Genomic DNA, 12,836 nt, shown 5'->3' with positions numbered 1-12,836 from the left:
GGCTGCCTCTTGTTCATGCTGGAAGTCTGTGTCTGAACTGCAGATACACGTATTATTACTAGTTCCCTGCATGGACACTCCACATTGTACTATAACAATTACAACATTTGGCGTGCAACACAATATTGATTTGGGCTTTCATGATCATTTGCCCCAAAATATGAAAAGTACTCTTTGCTATGAAGGTTAGCATAGATGCATAATGGTATGAGACATTGCATTTGATACACCAAGACAAGGGTTCAAATCTCCTATTGAACATATTTCAATATGAGATACATGTTCTTTCCCTTTTATGTTTAAATTGCATTATCTGATCACCGAAATGTTAGTATGTCTTCTAATTTTATTGGTATGTACATTTAAAGGAAGTACCTGTGAAGAAGCTGTGACTTTGTGTGAGGAAATGCCTCCTTGGCATGGTTACCCCCTAACATTTTGCCTTTGCTGATGCTAAGTTATGATTTGAAAGTGTGTGGGACCCTGCCAACCAGGCCCCAGCACCAGTGTTCTTTCCCTAAACTGTACCTTTGTCTCCACAATTGACACACCCCCGGCACTCAGGTAAGTCCCTTGTAACTGGTACCCCTGGTACCAAGGGCCCGGATGCCAGGGAAGGTCTCTAAGGGCTGCAGCATGTCTTATGCCACCCTAGGGACCCCTCACTCAGCACATGCACACTGCTTCACAGCTTGTGTGTGCTGGTGGGGAGAAAATGACTAAGTCGACATGGCACTCTCCTCAGAGTGCCATGCCAACCCCACACTGCCTGTGGCATAGGTAAGTCTCCCCTCTAGCAGGCATTACAGCCCTAAGGCAGGGTGCACTATTCCACAGGTGAGGGCATATGCGCATGAGCACTATGCCCCTACAGTGTCTAAGCAAAACCTTAGACATTGTAAGTGCATGGTAGCCATAAGAGTATATGGTCTGGTAGTTTGTCAAACACGAACTCCACAGTTCCATAATGGCTACACTGAAAACTGGGAAGTTTGGTATCAAACTTCTCAGCACAATAAATGCACACTGATGCCAGTGTGCAATTTATTGCAACATACACCCAGAGGGCATCTTGGAGATGCCCCCTGAATACTTACCCGACTTCTAGTGTAGGCTGACCAGTTTCTGCCAGCCTGCCATACACCAGACATGTTGCTGGCCACATGGGAAGAGTGCCTTTGTCACTCTGTGGCCAGGAACAAAGCCTGTACTGGGTGGAGGTGCTTCTCACCTCCCCCTGCAGGAACAGTAACACCTGGCGGTGAGCCACAAAGGCTCACCCCTTTTGTTACAGTGCCCCAGGGCATCCCAGCTAGTGGAGATGCCCGCCCCTCCAGCCACTGCCCCCACTTTTGGCGGCAAGGCTGGAGGAGATAATGAGAAAAACAAGGAGGAGTCACCCACCAGTCAGGACAGCCCCTAAGGTGTCCTAAGCTGAGGTGACCCCTGCCTTGAGAAATCCTCCACCTTGAGTTTAGAGGATTCCCCCAACAGGATTAAGGATGTGCCCACCTCCCCACAGGGAGGAGGCACAAAGAGGGTGTAGCCACCCTCAAGGACAGTAGCCATTGGCTACTGCCCTCGCAGACCTAAACACACCCCTAAATTCAGTATTTAGGGGCTCCCCAGATCCCAGGAAATCAGATTCTTGCAACCTGAAGAAAGAAGAAGGACTGCTGACCTACAAGCCTGCAGAGAAGGAGGAAGACAACAACTGATTTGGCCCCAGCCCTACCGGCCTGTCTCCAACTTGGAAAACCTGGTCCAGCGAAGCATCCGACAGGGACCAGCGACCTCTGAAGCCTCAGAGGACTGCCCTGGACTACAGGACCAAGAAACTCCTGTGAACAGCGGCCCTGTTCAAAACCAGCTACTTCTTTACAACAAAGAAGCAATTTCCAAAGATTTCTCGTTTCCCGCCGGAAGCGTGAGACTCTACACTCTGCACCCGACGGACCCGGCTCGACCTTAGGAAACCAGTCTCCGGCGACTGCGAGCCCTGAGTAACCAGAGACGACCCCCCGATCCCCCACAGCGACGCCTGCAGAGAGAATCCAGAGGCTCCCCCTGACCGCGACTGCCTGTAACAAGGGACCCAACGCCTGAAACCAACACTGCACCCGCAGCCCCCAGGACCTGGAGGAACCGAACTTTGATGCAGGAGTGACCCCCAGGTGACCCTCTGCCTAGCCCAGGTGGTGGCTGTCCCGAGAAGCACCCCCTGTGCCTGCCTGCACCGCTAGAGTGACCCCCGGGTCCCTCCATTATTTCCTACCTGAAACCCGACACCTTTTTTGCACACTGCACCCGGCCGCCACTGTGCTGCTGAGGATGTGTTTTGTGTGCCTACTTGTGTCCCCCCCAGTGCTCTACAAACTCCTCCCCTGGTCTGCCCCCCAAGGACACAGGTACTTACCTGCTGGCAGACCTGTTCTCCATAGGCACCTATGTGTTTTGGGCACCTCTTTGACCTCTGCACCTGACCGGCCCTGAGCTGCTGGTGTGGTAACTTTGGGGTTGCCTTGAACCCCCAACGGTGGGCTGCCTATGCCCTTAGTTATGGTTAAGACCATTTTTTTTCCATAGATGGAACATTTCTTGTTTTGCCAATAACTTTGGAGCCGTTTGACAATTCGTCAAACCAAAGATTATAGGGACGTTCTAGTTAAGTTGATGTTTTACCCGTTCAAAACCATGGAAATTCAGCAGTTATAGTTATACTTATAGTTATACTTATCTAAAGAAACTATAATTCATGGCAGAAAGTAACTTTAGTCGATGAGTAGTACTTTCTTAACCTAAGTATAACCACAAATATAGCTATAACTGCTGAATTTCTATGGTTTTGTATGGGTAAGACGATCCTGTAACCTTTGTTTTCTTCAGTGAGACTGGTTGCCAGTAGGTAGTTATTTTTATGACCTAGTTTCCATAGGAAAATTGTTTGTTTTTCTGAGAACTCTGGCGCCGTTTGACGAATCTTCACAAAATGTTCAAACCTAGTAGGAAACTCACTTTAGCTGGTGTCTTAAAAGTTTCGGAGTGATCTGTCAAGCAGGGGCGAGAAAAAAAGGGGGGGGCAAAACACTTATTCCCCTTTCTGTGTCTCTGTGGCTTTTGCATTTTTTAGACAACTCTACAGCCCGAACCGCTAAACGAAATTACACCAAATTTGGCAGGAAGCTAGATCTTGATCCGCAGATTGTGGCCGCCATTTTGTTTGTTGCATCTGCTTGGGGGTGGGGAAAAAAGGTGCAAAACCACATAAGGGGCCAGGATACAGGCATCCTGACCCCTTAGCACATATAGAGAGGTCCCATAGAGACCCCTCATTGGCAGAAATTGCCCCTTTTTTTGTGTTTTCATCTGATCTGCGGCTCCTCCGCAGGGCTCACTGCGGCCCCTGTGTAAAACTGCAGTGGATCGACCTGTCCAGAGAATATATGTTCGATGGCATGTGTAGCTGCAGATACACATGCTATGCATATTCTGCCATCTAGTGTTGTGCTCGGAGTGTTACAAGTTGTTTTTCTTCGAAGAAGTATTTTCGAGTCACAGGATCATGTGACTCCTCCTCTTCGGCTCCATTGCGCATGGGCATCGACTCCATGTTAGATTGTTTTCCCGCAGAGTTCGGACGTGTTTCTTTTCGCTTCGATAGTTTGAGTTAGAAAAGTTCCATAACTCTTTAATACTAATCGGTATTTGATCGCGTAACATCGCTCGTCGACACTTCGGTACCGTTGGATCAAACATCTTTACTCGCCCTTCAGGGCACTCGCGCCCAACTCGGGCCTGGTCGGGCCGACCACGTGGAAGCCTCATGGACCACACCCCATTCAGCTTTTGTCCTCAGTGCCACGCCAAATTCCCATTTACAGATCAACATCTCGTCTGTAATCTCTGTCTCTCCCCAGACCATCGAGAGGAAAATTGTGAGGCCTGCAGATCCTTCCATTCAAAGAAAGAGCACGAAGACTGGAGATGGCATCAAAGAGCACAGAATGTCTCGATGTCGAGGAAGAGGTGATCGAGCACACCGCAGTCTCCGTCCGAGGGTCTGACTCCGAGCAGGAGTCCGAAGAGGACAGACCAGTCACGGCAGGACAGCAAGTGAGTACGCCTGCCCCTGTCCCATCCAAACCCAAACATAAGGCCTTGGGAACGCCACTGCTGGAAGGCCATGGCTCGACCTGCAAAAAGACCCTCGGTGACCAAGCAACAACTTCGGCACCGAAAAAGGCCACGCCACCGAAGCCTTCGGACTCGAGCCAAAGCACTGGCTCTGAAGCAAGCAGACATCAAACCCTCGAGTCGAAACTGCAAAAATCACTTTTGGAGCCGAGGCCAACATCCACTTCCAGCCTTTCGAACCTGAAGAAACCATCTTCGGAGCCGAAAAGGCCAGTTTATACAGAGGAGCAAGGACCTTCCAAAGTACTTAAAGAAAGCCATACATTTTTGGATCAACACACACAAATGGAGGACATTGATGAAAGGCAGGCCAGAATTCACATTCACAAGGACACTGGCATGATCATAGCTGCACCTTCTCTGAAGCCTAAGAGGAAGCTGGCCTTTCACAAACAATTGGACGCTGCTGAACCACCAGCTAAAGTGCCAAGGCCTAAACAAAAAACTCCACCTCCACAATTTTCACCTCCTCAGTCTCCTCCTCATTCTCCTCACCTGATTGTCTCTCCACCTACTACTCCCACACCTGTACAATCTTCTGCACATTTTTTCGATTCACAAGACAATGTGGATCCATGGGATCTCTATGATCCAGATCCCATACCTGATAACAGCCCAGACTACTATCCTTCCAAACCATCACCACCAGAAGATAGCACCGGATATAATCAGGTTCTGGCTAGGGCGGCATCATACCACAATGTTGCCATGCATACCGAGCCCTTAGAGGATGATTTTCTCTTCAACACATTATTCTCTACGCACACTACTTACCAGTCCCTTTCCATGCTTCCAGGCATGTTAAAGCATGCACACCAGATATTTCAAGAGCCAGTCAAAGCCAGGATAATTACTCCCAGAGTGGAGAAAAAGTATAAACCACCTCCCTCTGATCCTGCATTCATTACACAACAACTGCCACCTGATTCTGTACTTGTCAGCGCGGCCAGAAAGAGAGCCAACTCTCAGACATCTGGTGATGCACCACCACCAGACAAGGAGAGCAGAAAATGTGATGCTGCTGGCAAAAGGGTAGCATCGCAGGCAGCCAACCAATGGAGGTTAGCCAACTCCCAAGCACTATTGGCTAGGTATGATAGGGCCCACTGGGACGAGATGAAGGATATCATACAACATCTCCCCAAAGACCAACAAAAAAGCGCACAACAAATAGTCGAGGATGGGCAGGCTATTACTAATAACCAGATTAGATCAGCCCTAGATTCAGCAGACACAGCAGCTAGAACAATTAATACTGCTGTTACTATACGGAGACATGAATGGCTTCGGTCTTCAGGGTTTAAGCCTGAAATTCAACAGGCAGTCCTTAACATGCCGTTCAATCAGAAACAGCTTTTTGGCCCTGAAGTAGATACGGCTAGTGAGAAAATGAAGAAAGACTCAAACACCGCTAAAGCCATGGGTGCTTTGTATATGACACAATACAGGGGATCCTTTCGGAAACCCCAATACAGAGGTGGTTTTAGAGCACAAACACCTGAGGCATCCACTTCACAATCAAAGCCAACCTACCAATCTCAATACCAACGAGGTGGGTTCAAAGGTAATTACAGAGGCCAATTCCCCAGAGGCAGGGGAAAATATCAGCCAACAAAACAAGCCTCACAGCCAAAACAATGACTTACTCCATCTCTTCCCATCTCACACCTCTCCTGTGGGGGGGAGACTGCAAAGGTTCCACAACAATTGGCTACGCATTACAACCGACAACTGGGTATTATCTATTATCCGCAATGGCTATTGCATAGAATTAACACAAATTCCCCCAAATATACCTCCAAAACCACACAATCTCTCCTCCCAACATATCTCAATGTTGCAAGAAGTGAAATCGCTATTACTCAAACAAGCCATAGAGCTTGTACCACAACATCAGATATGAACAGGGGTTTACTCACTGTACTTCCTCATCTCCAAAAAAGACGGAACCTTAAGACCAATATTAGATCCCAGAACTCTCAATCTTTACATCCTGTCAGAACACTTTCACATTGTAACACTACAGGATGTGGTCCCACTGCTACAGCAGCAAGATTTCATAGCAACATTAGACCTCAAGGATGCGTACTTTCACATACCCATCCATCCAGCACACAGAAAATATCTCAGGTTTGTAATTCAAGGAAAACATTACCAGTTCAAAGTGTTACCCTTTGGGATAACAACAGCTCCAAGAGTTTTTACAAAATGTTTGGCAGTGGTAGCCGCCTACCTAAGAAGACAACACATTCATGTCTTCCCATATCTCGACGATTGGCTAATAAAGTCCAACAGTCATACACAGTGCCAAAATCATACACATTATGTAATACAAACCCTACACACCCTAGGGTTCTCCATAAACTACCAAAAATCCCACCTACAACCTGCGCAAATTCATAAGTATTTGGGAGCCACGCTAAATACACAAACAGCACTTGCAAGTCCAAGTCCACAAAGAGTGCAAGCTTTTCACAATGTACTAGCACAAATTAAGCCAGACCAACAGTACACAGTCAAATTCGTAATGTAACTGTTAGGCATGATGGCATCATGCATCGCTATTGTCCCAAATGCAAGATTACACATGCAGTCTTTACAACAGTGCCTCGCACAGCAATGGTCCCAGGCACAGGGTCAACTCCAAGATCTAGTGTTGATAGACCGCCAAACATGCATATCACTTCAGTAGTGGAATTCCACAAATATAAACAAAGGGCGGCCTTTTCAAGACTCTGTGCCTCACACCATACTTACAACAGATGCATCAATGATTGGGTGGGGGGCACACCTCAACCATCACAACATTTAAGGACAATGGGACACCAAACACAAACAATTTCACATAGATCACCTAGAATTGCTAGACGTATTCCTAGCACTCAAAGCTTTTCAGCCTCTTCTCACTCACAAGAACGTCCTTATCAAAACAGACAACATGACAACAATGTATTACCTAAATAAACAAGGAGGGACCCATTCATCTCAACTGTCCCTCCTAACCCAAAAGATTTGGCATTGGGCAATCCACAACAACATTCACCTAGTAGCACAATACATTCCAGGGATACACAACCAATTGGCAGACGTTCTCAGCCGAGATTATCAACAAAAAGAGATTATCAACAAACACACAAGTGGGAAATTCATCCCCAAGTACTTCAGACATACTTTCATCACTGGGGAACGCCAGACATAGACCTATTTGCCACCAGCGAAAACTCAAAATGCCAAAACTTCGCATCCAGGTACCCACATCCTCTATCCAAGGGCAATGCTCTATGGATGAATTTGTCAGGGATATTTGCTTACGCTTTTCCCCCTCTCCCGCTCATTCCATTTCTAGTCAACAAACTGCGTCAAAACAAACTCAAACTCATACTTATTGCACCAACGTGGGCACGTTAACCCTGGTACACAGCGCTGTTAGATCTCTCAGAGGTACCACATATCAAACTCCCCAACAGACCAGATCTGTTAACCCAAAACAAACAACTGATCAGGCATCCAGATCCCAAAATGCTCAATCTAGCGATTTGGCTCCTGAAGTCATAGAGTTTGGATATCTACAACTACCAACTGAATGTATGGAAGAAATTAAACAGGCAAGAAAACCCACTACCAGGCAGTGTTATGCACACAAATGGAAAAGGTTTGTATATTACTGTCAATCTAAACAAATCGCCCCTGTTTCAGTGTCATCACAAGACATTGTAAGTTATTTGCTTCATTTACAAAAAGCAAATCTAGCCTTTTCGTTCATTAAAATACATATCACTGCAATCTCCGCGTATTTGCAAAAGATACAACACAGCTCTTTATTTAGAGTCCCTGTTAGGAAAACCTTCATGGAAGGATTAAAACGCATTATTCTACCTAGAACACCTCCAGTGCCTTTGTGGAATCTAAACATAATACTCACACGACTCATGGGTCCACCATTTGACCCTTTGCATTCATGTCAAATTCAATACCTAACATGGAAAGTTGCCTTCCTAGTTGCAATCACTTCATTAAGAAGAGTTAGTGAAATACAAGCTTTCACTATTCAAGAACCATTCATACAAGTACACAACCATAAAGTGGTACTTCGAACAAACCCAAAATTTCTCCCAAAGGTTATATCACCGTTTCATATCAATCAAACAGTGGAACTACCAGTCTTCTTCCCTCTTCTATTTGCATGGACATCTCTTTTCTTTATACTCTATCACTCCTATCTTACCCTCTGCGGGAAAACAATCTAACATGGAGTCGATGCCCATGTGCAATGGAGCCGAAGAGGAGGAGTCACTCGATCCCGTGACTCAAAAATACTTCTTTGAAGAAAAACAACTTGTAACACTCCGAGCCCAACACTAGATGGCAGAATATGCATAGCATGTGAGTCTGCAGTGGAACATGCCACAAACAGATGTACACTGGGTAAGTGACATTATATATATATATATAATATATATATATATATATATGAGAAACTTACTGGTGGTCGCCAGTAGGGAGTTATATTTAGGACCTAGTTTCCATAGGAAGAGCGTTTTTTTTGTTTTGTCAAGTACTTTGGTGCCATTGGACATATTGTCACAAAATATCCAAAACTAGTTTCCAACTCATTTCAGCTGTTGTGTGGAAAGTTTTGGGTGATCCGTTAAGCGGGGCCAAGAAAAAAAGGGGGGGGGGGTCCCAAAACGCATTTTCCCCATGTAATTTCCCATAGGGATTTTAGACACAGCCACAGCCCAAACCACTGGGTGGAATTACACCAAATTTGGCAGAAACTCGCTCTTGGTCCAGAAAGAGCCTTTTTTGGTGTAATATATTCAGTGGTTTAGGAGTTATTAAAGCAAAAATAAATGTGAATGTCTTGGGATGCGGGGCCACCCATGATTGTCTGGGGATCTGGGTGGTTTCGCAGATCCACACACCAACGGCAATGCTGTGATTGACTGGCCGCAACCTAAGAGAAAAGTTGCGGCTGACATTTTGTTCATCGGAAGTCGGTTTCCCGCGGGGAAAATAAAAATAAAAAGTGATGGAAGGGGTCAGGGTAGAGGTACCCTGAGCCAAAGAGAGTAATGGAGGGGTCTTTGAGAGACCCCCTCATGGGCAAAAAAAATTTCAAAATCTTTTTTTTTCATCACGCAAGGATCCGTGGATCCACCTGGATCCCTACGGAGGTGGTGGATTTGTGTGGATCTGCAGATCCAGACCCCAATAAAGAAAACACATACGCTGACTCACAGACCCACACACCTACTCACATACTCATTCACACACCCACTTACACACCCATACAGCTGCTAAGAAACCCACTCACAGACCCTCAAAACCACTCACCTACCCACCCTGCACTCAGACACCCACTTACACACTCACACAACCACTTACTGAACCATTCACACCCCACAAAACCACTCACACACCCGCTCACGCACCCACTCACACACCCCCTCACGCACCCAGATTACAGAGACGTTATAGTTAGGAAATAGCATTATACACCATAGAAATTCAGTGAAATCTCAAAGGTTACAGGGGCGTTATAGTTAGGAATTAGAATTTTAAAAACCTTAGAAATTCACTAAAAACCCAAAGCTTACAGGGCATTTTAGTTAGGTTAATAATTTACACTCGCAAAACCATAGCAATTCAGCTGTTATAGTTATAGTTAATTCATGTAACTATAACTAGTGCCCTAAGGTAACTATAATTTGCGCCCTCACCATGCACTACTACTTACAACACAAATTACATCACTCATGACATCTTCTATGACATAATTGGCAATATCACTGTAACAATTCCAGAGAAATTATTGATTAGAAAACTGTGCACAGTGAAGGCACGAGTTGTAGTTACGTGAGATAACTCTAACTATAACAGGTGAAATTCTGTGGTTTTGTGCATGTATATTCTGAATCTAACTATAATGTCCCTGTAACCTTTGTTTTTTTAAATGAATTTCTAAGGTTTTTTAAAATTCTAATTCCTAACTATAATGTCCCTGTAACCTTTGTTATATATATATATATATATATATATATATATATATATATATATATATATATATATCCATAGAACCTTACCTCCTCAGGTATGAAAAAACGAACAACTCCAGTAGCTGTGATCAAGGTCGTTCAGGCTGAAACGCGTTATCTGTTTTTTCGTCTGCCACAGTATTAGTATGGCTACTGGAGTGGCTCGTTTTTTTATATATATATATATATATATATATATATATATATAAAACAAAACCCTTTCAGGTTTAGGGTGTTGCATAAATTATGCAAAAAGAAGAGAACTCTGGGTAGTTCCTAAGTTTAGGTGGAGAGCAGCTCCAGTAAGGAGCACCCTGCAACACCAGTGACACTTTAGATTTGCCCACCTAAAATGTCTGTTCATCTAGCAAAGTTTTTATAGCGAAGGATTAGTACAGTGCTATCCATGCCAAATGAGACAGGGGCAAAGTCTTTTGCCATTTGTGCAGCTAAATCTTTAAGCATTTGATTGACCCAGTGCCATCCTCGCCGAGCTGTAAAATGACATACATACATGTGTGTGTGTATATATATATATAAATATATATATATATATATATATATATATATAGATAGATAGATAGATAGATAGATAGATATAAAAAATATTATAATGGGATGTGAGTTTTGCTCGGCAGGACTGGATTCTTGATGTTAATGTACTTGGCTTCTCTTTTTTTTGTCTCCCAAGGAGTGGCCAAGGAACTGGAAATCCAGGATAAAGACGCATCCAAATGACTTATCTCTGGTTGCTGGTCTTGTCTTTCACATTCTCAGGTAGTAATTTGTCTTATCTAATGAGAGGTAATTATTCCCACTGGCTCAGAACAGAGGCAAGAATGACATGTTTTTGAAGGGGGTGATGGCAGTGAGAGGACTTGGGAATGACGGGAAAAACTGTAAGAAAAATACTTCGAAAGTGTTACCATAGAAGTGAGTTGAACACAGCAAGTATGTCCACATGGCATAATCTGAAAAAGACAGAGGTAACCCTCAAGGGAATTTTATTTAAATCAATTTCTACTAAAACCAGAGTGAGGTAGAATGCATTGTAAATTTATTGCTAATGCACTTTGTGAATTTCTTATCCCTCCCTCCAATTATTTTCATCCAGTTTTTTTAAACTCGCAATTCGTAATGTCCAGTGCATCTTCATACAAATACATTTTATCATCATTGAAAAATAACCAAATTCTTACCGTCAAATCATAAAAGCTAAAAACATAGGCCTTGAGTAATCTAGTCCTTGTGTTCTCCACTTGACTAGCGGGCAAATGCTCCTTAGTTGAAGCTACTTTGTAATGAGGAAGGTATCTTCTTTTCTTATCACACACAAAACAAATTAGTCTAACATAAAGATCCCACCACACAAAAGTTCAAATTTTTTCAACAAGGTGAAAAGGCTTCATAAAAAATGTGGACTCGTTTCAGCAGCAATTTTTTCATTCCAGGCCTCATGAGGACTGGCTCAAGGACCTGTGAATAAAAGCTACATGTAGATTTATTTGCATCTTGTATGTGCGACGACACCGAACTCCTAGTGAGCATGTCAAATAGTTTTAGTTCAGCCACAGGCTGGTGTTGGTGGGTGCCTGTGGGATACCCTAAGGAATGAGGTATCCGTGATTCCTGCTCTTGGTGCAGACTTCCTGTGTCTATCAACTGTAAGTTTTACTGACAAAGACACCCAGACCTCATGCGCAGCAAGTGCTGTTTGTGCTGAAATGTGTTGGCATTTTTATGAAGCCTACTCCCTACAAAGTGGACAATTGTGAACCTGTTTGTGGTGGGATCTTTACGTTGGACTATTTTTTTATGTCCTAGGCAAGAAAATAATTTGGCTTCCTTATTATGAAGTAGATTCAACTAAGAAGCATACCTCTTTGTTGAGAATTCAAGGACTGTTACTTTTTAGGAGATATATATTTTTAGCCTTCATGATTAGTTTTAAAGAATTTGGTTATTTTTCTGTGATAATAAAATATATTTTCCGTATTTATCGTCCCAAACTGTCCGGGGTTACAAGGAAAATGACATCCCTATTCCAACAAGACAGCAGGTATCTTTTAAGTGTGACATTTGACCATTTGCACTCAATGGGATTCCAGTACACTCTCAAATATGGGATTGCTAGAAAGAATAGATCTATACAGCTACACTGCTACGATAGTTTGTGTTTTTGTCCTGCCTTCTGCTGTTCCAGAACTGGGATCGCCCTGCAACTTCATTTGTATAGCACCTTTCCTTTTCCACTTTTATTGTCCATACACAGCTTCCCTTTTGCAGTCACAATGACTTACTAAAAAAGAAACTAATGGAACATTCTCAAAAGTCTGCATCATGGACACATAAATGCTCGCTTGCAGATCTCTGCTCTTGAATTTCTAAAGGTACTGTAGAATATTCGCCTGAAGCATTGAGGCGGAGGGTACATCCACTTAGACTTTAGGATGACTCCATCAAGTAAAGATCTGTACTTCCCTCCCAACGGGACGCCTTATGGACCTTTTTCTGAGGGTCTGCTACCCACATTTGTATTCCTCTAGTGGGCCACGCCCTTTTAATCACTTAATTAACACATCAGATATAATTGCACTGAATCAC

The 12,836-nt window shown here is 44.0% G+C and overlaps 1 protein-coding gene across 1 annotated transcript in view; it reads left to right on the top strand.

The window, feature by feature from the left end:
- Positions 1–12,836, top strand: part of VPS9D1 (VPS9 domain containing 1) — a 372,961-nt gene that overhangs the window by 182,360 nt on the left and 177,765 nt on the right. Inside the window, exon 9 of the mRNA XM_069216666.1 lies at positions 10,924–11,009. Coding sequence (XP_069072767.1) covers positions 10,924–11,009 — 86 coding nt within the window. The remainder of the gene's footprint in view (positions 1–10,923; positions 11,010–12,836) is intronic.

The sequence above is a fragment of the Pleurodeles waltl genome, chromosome 12, assembly GCF_031143425.1.
Source record: "Pleurodeles waltl isolate 20211129_DDA chromosome 12, aPleWal1.hap1.20221129, whole genome shotgun sequence".
Lineage (NCBI taxonomy): Eukaryota > Metazoa > Chordata > Amphibia > Caudata > Salamandridae > Pleurodeles > Pleurodeles waltl.
Note: the sequence above shows the minus strand (reverse complement) of the source record. Positions and strands in the feature narration are given on the sequence as shown.